General features: G+C 41.9%; 1 protein-coding gene across 1 annotated transcript in view; it reads left to right on the top strand.

The window, feature by feature from the left end:
* Positions 1-20,002, top strand: part of ofcc1 (orofacial cleft 1 candidate 1) — a gene marked incomplete at both ends in the record, with an annotated part of 192,902 nt that extends 172,900 nt beyond the window's left edge. Inside the window, 3 exons of the mRNA XM_084341132.1 lie at positions 5,209-5,347; positions 19,716-19,763; positions 19,944-20,002. Coding sequence (XP_084197258.1) covers positions 5,209-5,347; positions 19,716-19,763; positions 19,944-20,002 — 246 coding nt within the window. The remainder of the gene's footprint in view (positions 1-5,208; positions 5,348-19,715; positions 19,764-19,943) is intronic.
* Between the last annotated feature and the right edge of the window lie 1,175 nt (positions 20,003-21,177).

A 21,177-nucleotide genomic window follows, 5' to 3' on the forward strand; every position in this document is an offset into this window, starting at 1 on the left:
AAGCGTTTTCATTATATTTTTGAATTTGCAATAAATACAAGGTTGTATTTGGCAGTATTCAGGGTCAGCTCTACCTTATTATATTGGTGATGGAGTTAAATGCCTGACCGAAAATACAGAGAGAGCACATACGTACGCCAAGGCAGGGAAATAAGAAGGAGAGGACAAATAGAAGGGAAAAGGGTGGAGAGATCGGTTGGAGGTTCACAAAACACTCCCTCCTCTCCCCTCCTCCGTCTCTCCTCCCTCTCTGAACAGAGGACACAAACAGAAGCAGTAACTAGTTCATTATTGTGCTTCCGTAACAATCAGAAGACAACAGTACAGCTCTGTGGTCTGAAAGGGTGAATAACTGTGACAGATTTTTATTTTTTCCTCGGGTGAAACCACATTCAAATGATTGCTTCTTTTCAAACAGGTAATGACAGGACTAGCCCTGAGAAACGAATCAAGACTTAGTTCATCATGTGGATGTCGACTAAAAGTCAACACAACTCACCTTTTTCTTGGCCTCCCCTGCCTGTAACAACCATTTAAAGCCGTGTGGTATAATAAAAATTCCAGCGCCCCCATCCTGTTTAACACTGTGTTATGACTTATGATGAAATGTAATTTGATTCGAGGGAAAAAAAAAAAAAAGAAGAAGCACACAATGCTGCCTAACTTTGCAGGCGCATTGTAATTATCGCAACTTATATTTAGCTCCTCGTCCTCCAAGTCCCTGCAAGACAGGCAGGTCAGAAACAGACTGGCTCACAGATTGTTGCCTAATTAAAAGTAGTGCTTTGTGACAACTGCTGCAGCAGCAAGAAGTCATTCCTTTCCTCAATCATTCTGTCAGTCGCCCAAGAGCAACCTGGATCGTCCCAACAAAATTAATATTTTGAAGTTTGAATGTCAGAGGAGTGAGTGAGGAGGGGGGTGGTACGCGCTAACAATTAGCTCTGAGGCTCTTTTGCGTTCTAATGGTTCTCCGTCATAATTTGAGTGATGGTGAGCTTATGTGAGTAAACACACAGCGTGGTATATTTATTACTGGTGTCGCGCTGTCTGTGTGTGCGTCTGTGTGTGTGTGTGTGTGTGTAGCCTCTAGACCTGTGCATAGCAGATGAGACATCTGGGGGGATTGTTCAGAGGCAAACAGCACACACTGGTTGACACCGTCAACACGCGCAGATCTTCTCTTAGTGTGAGAAACACTCGCGACACAAATTTACAACACTCATAACCCGGACACACTCACGAGAGAATGAATTCCTGCAATGTGCAAAATCATATCTACTGTGCTGATTCTTCATTCTTCAAACTGTGAGGGGAGTTTCATAGAGGCCACGTTAAGTGAAAGATAGGTGTTACTGTCCTTGGGAAACACATTCACACACACACACAAACACACACACACTCTATCTCTCTGTTGCTCTCTTTTTTTCTCACACACACTGCGTCCCTTGGGTGTTGCTGTCTGCTCCTCGCAACTTAACAGGCAGGGACCTCCAGTAGCAAGAGACGCCGATGGCGTCCTCTTTCACCCGCTGGTAGTGGGGAGCGATAACACCGATGCTCAGCACCGCCGAGAGAGCACGATGCCATTCCCCCCTTCGCCTCGCAGCGCGGACCCCCGCTCTACATATTCAAAACTAATCCTCCCCTGAATATATAGACTGGTTTTATGTATAGAGCAAGATCCAGGAATCACCAAAGGGCATCCCCGGCACTCGCAAGAACACTTGAGCTGATTTTATTAGTGCTTTATATAATTCTGGCAGCGATGCACACACTGCGACAGGGTGCTGTGTACAAACTGGCCTTCAGATGTAAGGTGACAGCTCCTCAGAGAGGAATAAAAGCCGTGCCGGCACTTCTACAAAAATTAAATAGATGAGAAATATAGAAAGCTGTGCTGTGAGTTGCAGTGACCACAGTAATGCAGAGAAGTTCTTAGATTTATGACATTCTAAAGCAATTTTATGGGTTTTCCCGTATGGGCTTATTACTTTATTCACTTATCCGAATAATAGCATGTTTTATGGTGATGTGGTTACACTGCTACGTTAGCAGACGCGGTATCATGTAGCATGAATCCTGTTTGAGCAATAAAAACTAATCTAATTTGTTTTACTTTAAGCCAAATATGCTGAAGTGTATTCACTATTTTCACACAGGCTTTCTTGCATTTTATCAACATATGGTTACTTTTGGCTTAACATTTCAATACAGGACATGTACTGTGCACAAAGGAAACATTTTGGTCTCATTATTATTATTATTATTTCTATTCTGTTTTGAAATGAGTGTAGATGACACTTGAAATAGGAGGAGGAGAGTGACAATAGCGTGACTCTATCCTCTGTCCCAGTTAGTTAAAAGACTAATCCTGCTACTTAAGAAGTCTGTTTCCATTTACTGAGGAAATATTGACGGATGGCTCATTTCCTTTAAAGAGCTCTGTTTTCTCAGGCAGTGTCCTGGACACCAATGCCCCGGAGGTCTTGCTCCTCCCTTAGACTAACATGACCACAGCTCCGGGGGTCGGCAGCTTTGCATAATACCCTCAAATTTACACCCAAAATTTGTCTAAACGAACACCTTAAAAAGCAAGTCCCGGAAGAAGTGCCCTGAGCTATAGACACTGTTTGGAAGGAACAGCACAGCGAGGTGTGTCCTGTTTGATTTGCTGGAGAGTGAGAGTCATGAGAAACTGAATATTTCTGCTGTTTATTCAGCCATTATTGAACCAGAAAGGTTTTTTTCTTTTTTTTTTTCTTGCTTTCCGTGCTGCATCGTTAGCAAGAAGTAGAAATGGAGGGAGTAAATTCTGAGTTGTGGGTGTGAAGTAAAATATATAACGATAATGAAGTCTTTATTGAGTTGCATATTGAATTCTGTTTAAAGAAAGTTAATATTAATGATCCATCATATGCTCTCATTCCGCCTGTTGGCCCAAGGCAGATGTCTGTACTATTGACCATGTTGAAAGAATCTTCCAGCTGAATCACAACAATACAAAAAGTTAAAGCTGCGTTCCCATCAGTGTGCTCCAATAAAAGACATTAAAGGTAAAGTGAGGTGTTGCTTTTCAAACACTCATTACCTATAAACAGATGTTCCCCAGCTGCCGACTCGCAAAACGCACTGCTGACAACAACTGTTAGGGCCGAAATTATGCAGGGAAACGCGTCTATATAACCTAGGACCTTCAGAGAAGGCCTCATAACCACTCTGTCTGAAGAAACAAGATGGCTGATGAAGAAATTAATGCAGGCAAAGTCATTATCTTCCCTCCTAAAACCACAGTGGGTTTATGTCCCCCTGTGCCGTTTTTTTCTCCGGGGCTAGCATTTAAGTATCGACGGACTTATAAAAAGATAGGACAAGCCAACTGTGCTCCTTTTGTCTCCTTTCCTCCATATGGGAGGCAGCAGCATATGCAAGAACTGGCTCAGCTTCTGTAAAACTTCCATTAAAGATGCACAACTAAGGCTCTGCCAGCTTGAATATTACCTCTCTGCGCAAATTATTTATGGCTCGGAAAAAACGCTGATGATGAGCATCTCCAGCGACTTGTATAAATAAAAACACTTTTCTCTGCAATTTCGGCTCGGCTTTTTTCCCCCCTTTTTTTTTTTCCGAGGGTGGATGTGCTTAACCATTTGTAGAAACAAAAGGTATGCAGTTTATTCACATGGTGAGGGTTTAACTGTATTCATTTAATTATCTTATGACTGTTGTATTATGCATGGTTTGAGGGTATGCCCTTATAGTTTGTAGATTTTTTTATAATAAGGATGACAAAGTTGATAAATGTGACGATGAGTGGTCGTAATGACAGGGACGATGATGAACCGAGGATGAGGAATGGAAGGCAGAGCAACAAAGGATTGAACTTTCATAAGGGACACCTCATCATCATGATATGCCATCAAATCTCTCATTAACAAGGAGCCTTTGTCTCGTCTTTCCGTGACTCAGCCCGCCGTCCGTCTGCGCCTGACGACGACGTCGACGTCTCTTCGCCGGAACAAATATTGACCTAATTTAGCATGCGGAGAATATGAAGAAGTTAACCTTTTGAAGAAAAAAAAAAAAAAAAAACACCTCGCAGCAACATTAATTGACAAACCGCATCAATTCTCCCTCCTACCCCTCTTTTGTAATTACTCTGCCGCACGTTTGATTGCCGCTGCGGAGCTGAGGACCCACGCTTCATTTGCCGTGAGGTCATCGGCAGCCCTCAGAAATATGAATATGATTTATACAGGAAGTGAGTGTGCTCTGTATGCTGTGTGTGTGCCATCTTTTCGGTATGCGGTGTGTGTGTGTGTGTGTGTGTGTGTGTGGCTACCAGAGACACAGACAAGGAGAGAGAGAGGGAGAGCGAGAGAGAGGGGGGGGGATGTCCTTGGCTACGTACTGTATGTTGCATGAGGAGATTAATGCCTCCCTGGCAGCCATATCTGCTTAGCAGGAGGACTTCTCCAAAGTACACCGCATGTAATTATCTGGCAAGTTTATACTAGTTTTAGATAAAGAAGCACTCTGTGGCACATTTTTTTCAAGTTTGCTCAATTGCTGCTCTATCTGTGTAATTTGCAACCATAGAAAAGGGCCAGCCTACCTTTCTGACATGACTACTTGATGCTGCTGCTATGAAATATAGACGTGTGGAAAGAATGCAGGAGCAATTTTGACTCAACCTATCATTTCATTACATTTCCAGTTTTTTTTTTTTTTTTATGCATCGCAGTTTCACTGAATGCGTTATCCTCATTTATTCACGCAAAAAAAATATATTTTTGTTTTTAGAGAAGCTGACACGGTGTCATTCCATCATGGCTCATACCAGTGAGATTTAAGTTGTATTTCATATCACTGTACATAAGTAGGCCAACGCGGAGTTGTGAGAGCTGTTTCCCCCTCTGGGACCAGAGGTAGTGTGTCATATAAAGTCTCCATTTCTGCTTCTCCTCCAAGTTCACTCTAAGCACCGGGACAGAGGCAGAGACTATGCATGACAACACTACTTGCAGGCCTCGAGGAAAATAGCAGTTCTCCTGCCAATCTCAGTCACTGTCATCCAAGTTCAACCTGTACTTTGAGATGCTTGATACATTTGGCTCCAGGGCCTCCTGGAACAGCTAAGTTTAACATTGTTCATTTGTTGTTAAGTTTCCTTTCCGAGTCTCGTACTTAGCGGTTGTGTTTCTGAAGGTGATTGGTGACGTGGATGTGGTGGACGAAGCAGCCAGGATGGTGCCCCTCAAGGGTCAGGGCTCCGCCAATCAGAGAGAGGACAAGGGAGGCGCAAGTACTTCACATCCGCTACGGAAACGGAAGAAACTATTCGGACGTGAGTGATGCTTCTACATTACCATCACCTTTATTACTATCTTAAAAGCATGTTTTTCTATCAGCTTACTCACAGAACACACAAGAAAAGTAAACCTCATCATACATGTGACCCTCTCACATGTACACACCCTGCATACCTGCTGTTTGTTTAGCAGAATTTACACAGTTTCATCCAATGTTTCGTTCCCTCAGGGTCCCACCGTGTTGAGCCGGTAGGAGGAAGTGGGTGTGGCTCCAGTTTTGCACTGCAAGACCTCCACCAATGATATCAAAGCAAAGGAAGAGATCGTTGGACCTGATCACTCGTCTGGTTCACTTAAAGCTGCAATACGTAAGAATTGGCAAACTGCCGAATTCATACTCAAAACAAACTGGGGGCAGCATATCACCAGAGTAACAGCTAACTGCCGCTAACTGTAGCTGTAGCTAGCTAGTTAACTTGTTTAACCATGCATCTAGTGGTCCAGACTGTGTTGGTGTTTACGGGGTTAGGGTTAGCTGTTGCTAGCTGGTAAGCATGCTAACTTCAGTAGATATCACTGCAACACAAAACATAGATGTTGTAATATCAAGACTGTTATTTCTCCACATTCTGCTGATAATTTTAGTTAATCTTTCAATCACACATTGTTCGTTTAAAGTCTCCATGTCAGTTGGTACACTTATTGAATAATTCAAATATTCAAAACAGAATAACACACTCTCAATTTTAAATACCACTTTTTTTTCTCTCAGGAGTACAACATCTATGTGTGTACTGTGTAGTTGTGTAGTTTTTCATGGGTACTAAACTTTTAAATGTCAGGAAAAAAAATGCTTAAAGATTCCCTCCACACATGTGCAGTATTAAGGTCTACATGAAAATACTCTAGTATGTGTATGACATTACAAAATGACTATAATAACATAATAAAATCCTTAAAATGGCACCTATTCCGTCTTACTCATTAAAAATTCCAGAATGTAGGAAAATGCACATTTTTATTATAATGATTTATTATTATATTGACTTTACTGTAAAGTCAGTTCTCAAGTATGTGCATTGAAGGCTTCATGCCTCCACACCTGCTGAATATTGAGCCAGGATCTGCTTCCAAAGAAGTTGTGATGTCACAGATCATGCCCGTAGGCCCGCCTCCTGATGGTGCACTATGTAGTTTTGGGGAAGAAATTTTAATCAGAAAATGTTTATTGATTGTTTTTTGGTCTTACTGGTGATTTTGGTTTTACTTGTTTATATTTGGCGGACCCTGCCACCTTTCTAGCTTCAAACAGTGTTCTGTGGACCTTACTTTCCTCTGAGAGCAGCTTGTTTATTCAGTTCTGGAAAAATACATATTTCTGAGTTTGTATTATTACCTGATTAATATTGTAAATATTAAAATTCTGAGTTTGAATTTCTTCTCCAAAACTACATAGTGGCCCTTTAAAATCACATTTTCAGTGAGCAAGAAAAAAATTACACTTTTAAGAGACGAGTGTGAAAACATCCTTCTACACAGTGAAGCTCAAATATTCAACTGTAGAGATGAGGAGAAACACATTTTTGAGTGAAGGGGGACTTTAAAATAATCTTTAAGGTAAAAGATGGAAGGTTGACTCATTACAGTGAAGAATAAAGTAAATGATATTGCTCTTGCATCCCTCTGCAAGTAAACATAAATAGTATATGTGAACTGAGAGACTATTTGTAACCCAATAAACAATGTTCAGCAACACTTCTAATGAATGCAGGTCGTTAGGTGTTCGGCGCTGCCTCAACACAGTGAGAAATGAAGATTCTAAAAGTCACTAATCAGAACACGAGTGATAAAATATCAATATTGGCCTCACATTAAGCAGGATAATATTCAGGCCAGCTTGATTTGTATTGAATATGTGTCTGCTAGCCGGTGCTCAGTGTAATGAAGTGGCTCACAAATCAGGCCGTAATGGCTGCCTACTTACACATATTGCTTAATTAAAGGTTGTGAGCTTATTAGCATGTGTCTCTGGCACAGGGCGCGGGGAGATGGGAATCGGGACTGATGTCGTTGAGGGCCGGGCTTTAAAGGTTTTATAGATAGCTAACCTATCACACTAAAGCCTATACCCCCCGCCCGCCCCTCCTTCCTCCTAAAATCGGATCTTAATAACCTGTCATTTTCATTGATGATGATTCTCCTTTATGGGCAGCCATTACGGATCAAGTTCTGGGTCCTGTCGGAAGGGCGGTGGCGGCCATTCGTGCTCGTCATTATGAGGAGCACACCTTACTTTGGCCTTGAAGTTGCTCCTCACCTCCATGTTTAAACCATCGCTGTCGCAGCCTCGGGGCACAATGCATATGGACACACATTTGCTCCCTCACACACACACACACACCTAACAGCTCTGTTTCTGATAGAGCCACAGGCCTTTTCCAGCCTAAAAGTCCCCATAAAAGGAAGCGGAAAATGTAAAAGAAATTTGATGGCATTTTCAGATTTAACAGTCCATCTTTGAATAATTCGACAGGGAGGTCATCGATTGTTTTCTCCGATGCTCGACAGATGACAATGTTTATTTTTGGTGTATCGTCAGTGTTAAGACGTCAGTGGATGTGCTAGACGCTCGTGATGCATCCTGTCCTTCTCTGCCTTTGACACTAGCCAGAACCTATAGAGCTAATGCGCTCCAATTAGAGATCACTCCATTAACAGTGACAGAGCTACACCCCCCAATTCAATCAGCCCCCTAATGAACATTAAGCAGAGACGCTGCCTCTCAGAGATGACAGGAAGCTCTTCTCTCGCGCCGTTTGTCCTACCTTACTACCTCTCTCCCCTTTTTCCTCAAATCTACAGTTCTCTTCTCTTTCTCCACGCGTCTCTGTACAACATGACGCCAGCACGAGAGGCAAAATCAACGCAGCTAAGAAAGCACAAATACTCCTCTGGTCTATGTACCTGTTTTGATATGTTAATGCTTTGATATGAATCCATAATTCTTGATGAATGGCTTTTGTTTCTCCTCCTGCTTTCTCTCTTGTGATGTTCTCTGAGAGCACCACCAGCTCTTTCACTTCATCATCATCAAAACAACACCCCGTGCAATATTTCCCAACTGGGGGCAGAGGGGGCAAAGGTATTTCAATGGTTCAAATATTTGATTGTTAATGACAAACACCATTTCACCACGATTTAAATTTCAAATTGATCCCTGGGAGCAATTATTTCTGGGGGAGAGAAACACGCCGCTAGGTCTGCGCTCCACACATTTGCTGATTTAAGTTAAAAGAAAACCTTTTTGCAGAGCTATCATAAGGGAGCCGCAACTTTTTGAAGTAAGTGCCTGCGTCTGCTCAGAGCCAACCCAACCTGGGGATGTTGCTGGAGAGTGAGAAAAGAGGGGGAAAAATAAAACATAAAAAGAAAAAAATAACACTTTGTCTAATTCTATATTTATGTAGCCCTCAGCTTGAGGTATTCACATAAAACAGTTTGTATTCAGAAGTGCTGCGGTGATCGTTATGCTGCACGTAGAGATCGGCGACTCTTCGGGCACGGTTGGCGGGTGCAGCTCAGCCTGATTCATTTGAATTAAAGTTACCCAACTAAATAAAAGGGATTCAAATTCCCACTTTTGCTGCTTTGTGGGTTTTTTTTTTCTCTTTTCAAACCTTTACTGATTGTTTTTTTAAGGCATTTTTCAAAGCATTTCTTTTGATGAAGAACTTTGTACATTTACTGTCTTTGCATACATGTGTGTATTTTTCTATTTAACCCAACTTCATTTATGGCAGCTTCTTGTTTGATGTTGAAATGTAAGGAGGGGAGCTCAGCGTTGTGATCAGAGGAAACCGACAGTACAATATCCATCAGGGAAGTCTGATGGTACATTAAGCTGGAATGTGTGTTTACTCGACTTCTCCTACATGAATAATATTTATTTTTATGAAATACGTCATCTTAAATATTAAAAGTGTAGCATTTGTCTTTCAATCTGTCTTTGCATATAATATTTGAAAATGTAAACTTTATTATATTTTTCTAACTTCAGACTGTAAATAAATGTATGTTCCAAGCCTCTCTTCCTCATTGCATAATTTATTTGAATAATTTATACAAAGAAAACTCACCTCAGCTTAAAGACTATGAAAGAATCAGCTCTGAACATCTACTGATCCTCTCCTGCTGAATTTAAGTTGTCCCCAACTATGTGTACCCTGCAACACCAGTGTAACAATGGCATTCATGTCACCGTTGCGGAAAAATAATATGCAAAACAGATATAAATTCCACACCTCTGTCAGGTTTTTGTGCCCGAGCTGTATTCTTCTCCGCTGACCCCTAACATGATTTCCTGGTGCTTAAACCGCGGAAAACACACACGGTCGGGGTGTACGGGAGATGTCAACATCGTGCCATATTTCTGTGGCATCTGGATAGATCATGTGCCTCTCTGCACACATATTTATTTATTTCTCCTCTTCCAGAGCAGTGTCAGGGAGGCAGATGTCCTGCTCACAGGAAAAAAAATCATTTGCGGTGAAAAAAAAAAAACGGGGAGGGGAGGTGGAGGGAAAAATATATGAATATGCAAATCTTGTCACAGTGTGGAACCTTGTAATGAGTGGGAAATGTTGTCGCCATCTTTCATTATGCAGAGGTCATTGCTTAATGCCAGGCAGCTGGGCCCAGCTTCTTCTCTCCGAGCGCCCCCCCCAATCCACCCACCCACCCAAACCTCTCCTGTCATCTCACAGAAACTTGAACCAAACTGCGGCCTGGCACGAAGCAAAACAGAGGTCACGGACACACACGTATCCATACACAAAAACACCTGCTTATTGCTGCTGTTGAAGGAGCTTGAGTTTTATTTTTGTCGCCTCACTTCGACGATTAAAAGATTCTTAAGACACTTTCTGGATACATAAAAAATGCACTGTTTGTCTTCTCCCTGATGTAAATGCACAGACATCACTGGTACACTCGTGTTTTCGGTTCGTGTTGCATGTGCTCTTCAGGAGAACTTTGCATACACATAAATCTTGCCGTGCACGCTGCTTCTGTGAAGATGCAAAGAGTGATTATGAAAAAAATTTGACTCACATCAGTCCACCAGGTAGAACTTGCACGGACGGATGCGTGAGAGTTTGTTTGAGTTGAAAGTTCAAAAGTAGGCGCATCAGGCACCGATCGCTCTCTAGCTGTTGTCGTTCCTCGGCTTCCTTTTGATCAGCCCTTTCGTGTTTGGTGGATTGCTGAGACAGCTCGCTTGCTGTTCTGTCTCCCCTCGCCACAGCTTTTCCTGAAATTTCCGCTGGCGTCTGCCCGACACTGAGCTATGGGGCTAATCATTAGGTAAACCCGTCTCCCTCTCTCTCACGCACTCTTCAAATAATCCCGGGTTTGAATGCTAAAAATGTAATGAACTTCACGGTTCATTGTGTCTGACATTGCTTAATTAATGGGTGCATTTAAAGTACATAGGGCCCCGGTAATTGATTTATATGCATGATTTGCACATACAGCTGTTGGTTCCTGTAGGAGACTCATCACTCAAAAAGTGGCTGTGCTGATGATAGGCTGGCTAGGTAATATCAGGATGTTCTGTTGGCCAGTCAAGCCTGTGGGATAAAAAGACCAATTTATACGTTAGCATATTTTCCTTTGGGATTATCAAGAACTACTTAAAATTTCGACTACGGCATTTTCATATCGTATTTTCAACCAAACACTTGTAATAGCTTCAGCCTGGGAACATTTTTTGACATGGAACCCCCTTTTTGCCTCGTGTAGTATAATTGAATAAAATGACAAAATATAGTTGAGAGACTTTATTTAGATTAGGCTATGCCTGATGATGAGGGTTAGTTCGGTGCCACACAGAGCAATTAAACCTCCTCACGCCAACACGGTGCTTCGGCCCGGCTGTCTCTCTCTATCAGTCTGTGTGCCTGGTCGCCTTCCACACAGACAGCTTGAGTTAATGCACCTGCCGGGTCCAAGCTGGACGCAGGCATCACCGACAGTGATGCCAAGGTAGTCTATGGATCTGTGAGCTAAGGTGTGCATCATGCACTGGAGATTGTGTGGGTTTCAATCTGGTTTATGGATGGCAGAGAACACACACTGCTGCTAATCTGAATGAATGCTCTTTATTTGGTTTGGAATGGGAACACTGTGTGCAGCTCTGTTGCTCATGCATTGTGCAGGGTGCTGGAGAGCCAAGCTACTACAGCCATGCTTATACTGTATGCATCCAACCATACTGGATATTCATTATGTTATCAGACACAGTGTGCAATTATCATGATGCAGGTTGTTTATTATCGTAATCAACAAACTCTTCTTAATCTGTGAATACACCGAGTGAAAAAAGAGGCAGTCTTTGTACTGATTATATCTTTTTTGAATGGATTTACATGTAAATGGTGGTTATGAATCACATTTAAAGCAGCAACTTTACTTTCACAAAGGATTTACTTAGATTTAAGTTAGGTTATTTGGTTATGAATTTGGTTAAGTGATTATAAAAAAAACAGTAAATAGTAAATTCATAGTGAATAGTAAATTCATGCTGGGAAATGTTCACCCATGTACACGATTTGTGTAGATTAAATTTGTGACTATTTTACGTAGATAGAAAGTATGCTACCTATTATTCACATCACAGCCCTAAATGTTGTCTATGTTTATGGTCATTTTAAAGGGTCAATTTGCCTAAATTATGAAACAGATTTTTTTTTTAATTTTCCTTACTTTATGTTTAATTTGTTGCACAGTTTACAAATGAATCCTACAAGTGCCACTCGCTGGCAGAAATTGTCGTGAAGTTGCTGTTGATTTAATTTTTCCATGCTGCAAGCGCGACAACTTAAATTCCATTCAACTATCTCAAAACCCTGCTAATGAAACCAAAACTATCTGCATGACTTTGTACAGTATGTGCCATTAGACATATGTGTGGGAATTCTGCTTTTCGTTTTGTCATTTTGGTGAAAAAACTCTTTTTAGACAGAGGTTCCCACCCACCAGCCGTGGACCAGACCAGGTAGGAAGTAAGGAGGCTGTTGTACAGTATATGCCATATACTGTATGTACTGCATCTTTTCTATTACATATCATTGCATATCAAAAGGCAAATTATTTGAATTAAAATGTTCAAGAAACTAATTTCATTTATGAAATATGACAATGAAAACCTTTAGTCCATCAGGAAAATGACTGCTCTTGTCTGGTCTGTGTTGTCAAAAAGGTTGGGAACCCCTGCTTTAAAACACCAATCCTTACAGTTATATTATGGACCTAATTGTTGTTTAAAGCTCCAGTTCCTCTTTATGCTGAGCCACCACCTTTGCAGTGTTAGCATTTAGCCTTCATTGACCGTGGCCTTTATGCTTAGTCCAGGCGTACACGGTGTGGTTATAATTATTGTTTTCTGTGGAGATGTGGAGGTCGCCGGCCCCTGACCATTATTTGGTTTCGGACGGGTCGAACCCTCTGCGGAGCTCAGATCAATCTCTCACCTACAGAACATTCTAGCATATTTCTATCACCAGCATATTGATTTTTCCATGAGCAGGCCCCTGTTGTATGTGTGAGGTGTTTTCATGCACGGCACACAGGGGCTGCAGCCTGCAGCGTGCACAAACACACACGCTTGCATGCAACTGTACATGGGCTGACACGAACAAACAGACACACACATGCAGGTGCACAGGCTCACAAACACACACATATGCATTTTCATTTATTCATTTCCGTAGACACCCATAGGCATTTCTGTGTGTAAAATGCACACATCGGCATATTTAGTGGCTTTAGATCTCACACACACACACTCACACACACACATTCACTCCTTGTTAAAGCAGACACCAACTGAACCATGTCCTCTCTGGGGCCAAGTGTCTCGCTTTCTTTATTACACACACTAATCAATACAGACTGGCCTGTTGTTGAGGCCTGCCATCCTTCCATCGTTCCTCTGCGGCCTCCTTCTCTCCCTCCTCATCCCTCCTTCCATCATTCATTCATCCCATTCCTCTCTTCCTTTCATCCATCCACCCTTCTGCCTCTTCTGTCCATGCATCCATCACCCCAAAACCCTTCACCTTACTCTCCAACCATCACTTCATTCATGTTATTGTTTCGGTCCTAGGCATCTATTTTATTCAGAGAGAGCTAAAGAGAGAGAAAGTGGATAAAAGAGTGTGTGTGTGTGTGTGTGTGTGTGAGAGAGAAAGAGAGAGAGGGAGAGAGAGAGAGAGCAGGCATTACTGTCATCTATAACATGGCCGGACAGGGGAGGGTGATTTGGATTTAAATAATGTATTAGATTTTCAGAGCTACCATCCACAATGCCTCACAACACTATGAAACATAATAACTTAAAGGTACGCACGTGTGTGTGTGTGAAGTGAAAGATTGAGAGAGAGAGAGAGAGAGAGAGAGAGAGAGAGAGAGCATACTATATGAAATTGCATGTCCTTTAGATGCAAATTGAGTCGCGTGTAAAATGGTTTGATGCAGACTGATCGGGTCAAATCGTATTCCCGCTGTTGTTTAGCAATAAAAGAAAGAGTCTTTTATCGTCCGAGTGTGTTTTCGAACACGCACAAAGTCGAGCCGCAGAGTGGAATTGGAGCTGAGGGCTTTGGCACCGCTGCTCTGAGACAAAAGAGGTGGCTGGGCAGAGCGCGAGGGTGGGGTGGGGCGGGAGGGGATAAAAGATTGTGCTGGAATTTGTCAAAAGCCAATAATCATTCTGGTGCAGAAGAGGAGTACTATATCAGAGCGCCAAATCAATATCACATTACTTTGAGTATGGGAGTATATACAAGACTCATCAAATTGATTATTTTTGATGCTACAATGGCAGTTTCATTTGCCGGGGCCCTCGACAACAACTACTGTTCAATTACCGGGGCTGTGTGTGAATTGAAAAAAAAAGAAAAAAAAAAAAAAGAGGAGAAATACAACAAGACAAATGGATATTTATTTGACTAAAAAAAAGCCCTGCTTGGAATAGAAATGAGGAATGGTATGTCACAGTCAAGCTCTGGTTAAAAGATGACTTGTTTCATCGGACATTGAAATTTCATGAATATATTTTCCGAGAGCCCTGGAAAAACAGAATTCATCATGAAGTTTGTACAGGCCATAATGTCACAGCGAAGATTAGTCAATTTCCTAATGTATTGTGCATGTAACTCTGGCATTGTTAAGCATATGCTCCCCCTGACTTGCTTGCAGAGTGATGGTTGGGACTGAGACAGACTGAGGTGGCTTGTGTTGTTTCAAGAAAGTACAGTTTGGGTCTCTTTTGAAAGCATTCAGAGCCACGATTACAACTATACTGCACACTGTAAAAGTTAATGACGATACGTTTACACTTGCAGTGGTGCACTTACTCAATGTTTGTACAATTTCTTCCCAGTCTTGATGTTTGTAAAGTTATATCTATATATGTCTTTTAAAGGTCCCATATCGTAATGAGTTAGATTTACGTCTTTTTTTAATCATAAAGCAGGTCTAAATATATATATTAATACTGTAAATGTATCAAATCGCTCAATAAATGAAGCCAGTATTCAGAAACTGAGCCTTCAAACAAGCTGTCAGGACTTTCGTTACATTGTGATGTCACATTTATACAGTCAATGCCCATAGCCACGGCCCCAGCATGGCTGTGGTTGCAGAAACATTGACATAGCTGATGCGGAAATGCGGTGGCAGTTACCTGCTCAGGCCTGTGCGAGATGGCCAATCAGAGCAGACTGGGCATGCAAACATCTACAAGGAGACACCCAAAATAAAAGTATGAACCTGAAAATGAGCATAATACAGGACCTGTAAGTGGTCTAAACTAAATAATGAAATTTAAAAAAATTTAAAAGTTTTTACTGTTCAGTTTGGACTAGTAGCACCCAATAAAGTCATCTCCTTAAGTAACATCAGTCCAACTGTTGCTAAGAACGGCCTTCACCAATGAACTCCTTCTCCTAATGGCTCCAAGTCTTCAATATGGGGCCATCAGGAGAGACAAGGCGCAGCGGCTCCTTGGATGATTAAAAAGTCATTTCCTTAACTGTCCTCCCAGGATTTGCGAGCTTTTTTTTTGTAAGAAAACATTAAATTGCTCCAATCAAGCATAAACGTCTCCTGCTTGTGGTGTAATTTGTACTGCTGTTCGCGTGGTGGGCGCTTATTTGTCATCCTTTTCCTTTGGCGCTTTTCCCAACCGCCTTGATCAACAATTAATGGTTGAAATTGCTTCCTTGTTACTTATGGCTGTGGAGACAGATGCGGCAATGCAAAAAAAAGAAAAAAGAAAAAAAGAAAAAGAAAATGAAAAAAAAGAAAGATAGTGTAATTGAGCGGCAGAAATGTGTTAAGATTGGTTGGACTTTATTCATACAGAACTCATTTCTACTTGTCCTTTTACTTTTTGGAATAGTTTTGCGGTGCGCTCACACAGCATGATCCATTCCATTATTACAGAAACACAGCATCACTACAGCAGCGGCACACTCCTCTTTTCCTGTCCACTCTATTCTATTCCTCTCTACCTCTCTGCTCTTCTGTCTCACTCTCCCCCACTCTGTTCTTTTACACAATGACCTTTAGTGCTCTTTTCTTCATTGCGGGGACAGGCCGGGGCCTGGCATCTGATAGAATCAATATTCTATTATGATAGTGCGTGGAGCGTGTGGGGCTTTACAACTCCGCTGTAATAGTCTCTCTATTTCATCCCGTGGCAGCCATGGCCTGAGGGATCATCCAGGCTTCTCCAGGCTCTATGCTCCCAGCATCGCCCCATTTCCATTAACGTGGCAGGCCTCTGCCTACCAGGGGACAATCTGTGTGACCGATGGATGGGGTTGAGAAAGAGTCCAGCCCGGGTGCAATGTGTGTCAATAGACTGTGTAATAGCCAGACCTGGGTGAAATGTTAGTTTAATGGCTTTCCAGTTTTTAAAGAAACAAGAGGGATACTTGTGCTATTTCTTTTATTTTATCTCGCTGCCTTTTCCACTATTAAATCTCCCTGGAGGTGAAATCAAACTAAATCAAATAATATTTGAAAACATAATATGACCGATAGGTGGGGAATATCCAGCCCTCGTGAGGATGTTACCCCACTGGAAATGTTTCTATGAATTGTCATGACAAAATTATCCTTTCTCGCTTTCAGTTAAGTGTCGCCCTTCCTGCACTGCGGAAAAGGAGAGCTTAAATACGAGAAACGAACACTGAATTTGTGGAAAAAATTATTTAATAGGAGATAATACGGGAAATTATTGATCCAGGTAGCAAGATCATTTTACTTGACAGGAAATATTGAAAAAAGTTGTTCAGTCTAAAAACGAGTAGGCTCTGGAAAGTGTCCAAAGGTTTGAAATAAGTGGAAAATGCTGATTTTTAGAGCAAATTACTCGAGATCAGACTCCCTACAGCACAGCAATGAGTGAAATACAAGTGAGTATTTGCATTCACACTGAAAAAATAAAGGCCAAGAAAGAAGAGGAAGAAATATGCTTATTTATTTATAATGATGTATCCACAAAATGAAAGTCTGTAGTTCAATAATGCTACACAAAAGTTAAAACTGTAATGCATTTTGTAAAATCTGCATCTTGGTGAGTGCAAACAGCCGCAACAAGATGGCAGTCCGCTCACCAAGAGCAGCAGGCCAATCTAGGATGCCACAGTGAAGACGCACTGATTTAAAACCACTGATTTAAGTGAAAAATTATTTAATGCTAGTGAAGAACGATTATGCTGCTACTTGAAAGAGAATCGTTTGTGGCTTCTTTCTCCAACGTAGCTTGTTTTACCAGTAAATTACTCTTATTGACTTATTGAGGCAAAAAAGGCTTTTTTTTATGATGAATTTAAAAATACAATCCATTCAAAGGTAGAAACAAGTAAAGAACTTTAAAACGAGATAATTAATTCCATTTATTTTTCAAATCTTCGACTCTTGGCAAGCACAGGGCTTCTTGCAGCGTGGTGATATTTTTCTATGACAGACAGCCGGTGAAGCAGGGACCTTAGACCAAAAGGTGTTCTGGATTTGAACCTCAGTGCCACGCTGCCCTGCACCATCCTCCAGCATGTAAAACAGTTGTTGATTAGAAGAGTGTATTAGCATGGAGGGAGTGCTAAAGTGAAATGTTAAGCTATTAGAGATCATGGCACCAGGCAGACCCCCATAAAAGATTCATGCCATTACAGCTGCCTTTCTCGAATAATTAACTAATGTGAGTATTTTACTCAGCCAAACGCAGTTACGCTTTGAAAATCCTTGCATTTAAATGTCATTTGGGCGTGGAGTTTTCATGTGAATCCTTAATCTCGGGCAATAAACATTATGAGGTTAACGGGGCACGGCTGAGGAGAGCGGCGCGGCGTCGTCCTGAGAGGCTTCCATCAAACCTGCGTTAGGGTCCATTTCGCTCTAAAATGTCAGCATTCGTTGTAAAATACATTACAGGTTCTCTCTGTGCAGAAGATGTTGGAAACGCATAACATTTGTAAAGTCACAGAAGTCAAGAACAGACCCTTTAAAGCTTATGGTCAGTGCAGAGGAGGACAGTCCTTTTACAGAGCACACCTGCAGTTTTTATCCTCGCCCTCCTTCAGTCCCATTTGCTCCTGATGTATGTCTGCGGAGGAGTCGCCCCTGACAGCACTCGTGTTCCTCGTTCCCCCGAAACTCCGCCCCTCCACCTCTCCGTTTGATTGAGCGTCATGCGACTGGAGGTGCGTGATGAGGCCCCGCTCGTCTCATATTCATCATGATGTAACCGTGAGCAACCCGGATCTAAATTACCTTCGTCTGGCATCATTCCAGCACATGCTATAAATGAGGTAATCGTCCTTGACTATAAAATTTGCATTTTCAAGACTTAATTGCTATCATTACATTTTTTGCGTAATTCTATTAATTTAACAGAATGGGGGATCAGAGGCTTTTTTATGGTTATAATTTGCAGTAAAACAATGCATTCGCCGTGCAGAAAAAAAGTCTCGAGTGGAAAAAGGGTGAGCGGAGCATCAGGACCACTCTGGCCTCTCATCTTGAATTTCCATTATCCCTTTCTGTTTAAAAAAAAAGAAGAAAAAAAAGGGAAAATAGCGAACAACTACTTACAAAAAAATGTCCACTAACATGCAGGCAGACACAAGGATGTGTGTTTGTGTGGGCCAGCATGAAAGGCTCTCTCGGGCCGAAGACAGGAAATGCATCAATTACGTCCCATCATCACATTGTGTGGGCTAACTGAAGCTTGTGTCTTAATAATGTCGAGCCGGGGCTCTATTTTTGCCACGCTTTCTTAATACAGCCTGCCTCCTTTGTGTAAATATGTGCATGATGTCAGCTGCGCTCAGTAGTGCCGTCCCCGAATAGTGTATGGTGGAGAGCACGGCGGCTGACACGGAACAACGGAGCCATCAACTCCCATTTATGCTTCCTGCGGTGACCTTGCCACAGACGTCTACGAGGTTCAGAAGTGCGCCAAGCTAAGTGCCAGCAACATTCTGCAACCCGCTGCACTTCCTCGCACTCTGCTGACCTTAAAAGTGTGGCCTCAATTTGGAGGAAGGCTGAAAACACACACAAGCATTCTGCTCCTCCTCTTCTTTTGCACTTCTGTTGCCGTGGCCTACTTTTAGCACACTAAAATTGTTCACGATTTTCATTTCGCTAAAATGGATGTAGATTTACGGCAGATGTTGCAAAAATTAAGCCGCTTACGATGCATCCCTCTGCTACCCAAGGCCTGGAATCCTATTATTATGCTGCACAAAATGTGGCACAACTTGGTGATCAATAAATAGTGGGCTGACAAAGTGAATACATTTTATGTTTGCAACTTCTTAAAATGCACCAGTATAGCTCAATAAATAAAAAATAAAAATCCCCTGAAGGCATTACATGGCTCCATGTAGCCTCAATGTACAACCATCTTACAACAGTACAGTCAAAAAAATAGGCAGCAGGCTCAGCGGCTGAATGAATCTTTTCAGGGCTTTACCTCTAACGTGTGCCCCAAAAGTGCCTTTTAGTCCAGGTGCACATTATCATGCTCCTGCTATACAGCAGAAAAAAGTTACACTATAGTAAATATTTACTCTAATGCAGAAGGAATTTACAGTAAATGCAAGTTCAATAAGATTATTGTCTGAATTAAGTGCAAAGGTCAGTCGGCATGTTGCTCCTGTATAACAAAATAATCAATATTTGTGAGAATGGACAACAGTTTCCTGAAGCAACGCAGTCCAGTAGGAGGAGGATACAGTGTGTCTTTCTTCCAGGTCTCCCTCTCCCTTTCTCCCTTTCTCCCTTTCTCCTATGTACGCGCTCATGCTGACTTCTGCTGACACCGACCAGGTGGCATCGTCACAATAGCTTTCCGCCGAGCCTTCAAACAGGAAGCAGGTAAGGCCTGACACTCGGGCCTCAATGCTTAACGTAGCGGCGGAGAAACACCGAGCTTTGTTTTGACCGTGTCAAGCGACATCAGCTCAAGATCCGCTCTGAGTCGCAGGAGACCGCTTCCTTCTTCGGGTCTCCGTTTCAGCATCTCGGGTGTGAGTGTGCGTTGCGTCTCCATTGCAGACGTGGTTGGGAGAAGCTGTCAGGTGCGTGCGCACGGGAAGCCGCCGGAGCACTACTGACAGGGGCACTTTAGTGAGTGTGTGCATGAAAGAGAGGAGGGTTGACTCACCTCTGGACACTGCTTCGCGGTTGGGTAACAGTTAAAGTGTCAGTCTACAAACCTAAAAAAACACGGACAAATATGGTGTATCTACATGTTGAGTTATAGCGATTCAGTAAATAGAGCTTGTCTTCTATCTACAAGATGAATTCAAGACAAACGTAACATTTACAGTCATACATTGAGTTATATCAGTCCCCATGTGAAGCATTTGAAGGGGTTTGTAAAAAAAAAACCGAAATCTCCAAAATGAATGTTTTATGAAAACCATGGATATGTTGAAACTTTAGATTTGATATGTTGAAACTTTACGTTTCTTCATGTTACAATTTTAAATCTTATGTTGTGACAGCGTTGTGGTATTGGTCTAGTTAGGTTTAAGCATGAAACCTACTGGGCGGATGTCTCGTCAAAATATCCTGTTGTTTTGCCACTAACATGGCAGGAAAATGTGCTGATGTCCTGTTTAAAATATCCAGTGGTTTAGCACTTACTTACTTACTTACTGAAATACCAACATGAACATTTTGGAAGCCGCCTCACCCAGCTACAATGTCAACAAAAGTCAGCTCATATACACGTACTCTGAACTTGATATATTGTGTATTGTAATGTTTATATGATATGCATGAAACATACAGATGTGAACGTATCTGTTGTTTACAGTAGCATAAAATGTCAACATTTTATTCTTGCATCTGAGCTGAAAAACCTCTCTACCTGTCTTAAAGGGATGGAACAGCTCAGTGCCATAGCCTTGGAGGCTGTCCTCATATACTAGGAGAGTATTACACAGAATAATCAATGCCTACATGAAGCATTAGTGACTCCCACACTGTTTGAGTTTGGATTTGAATTCTGAATCACATGTTGAGAGGTACAACTGTTCATAACCGCCATCATAATCTCAATCTCTCAGCACACTAAGCTCCTCTGTATGAGAATGCTCTATCTCCAGTGATAGGGTTGAATTCGCTGAAAGACATTTGTCAGTAATGGCTCAACACTCGTCCGCATCAACCTTCAATTCAAGCTGTTTGCTCAAGATTAAGTTCGAAACAACAGAAAGAGAGAAATCTCGAGTTGATGTTTTGATAGCCACTGTTCAAATATTGAATATCAGCCAAAAAGAAA

This window comes from Pagrus pagrus, assembly GCF_965226575.1.
Source record: "Pagrus pagrus genome assembly, chromosome: 20".
Taxonomy (NCBI): domain Eukaryota; kingdom Metazoa; phylum Chordata; class Actinopteri; order Spariformes; family Sparidae; genus Pagrus; species Pagrus pagrus.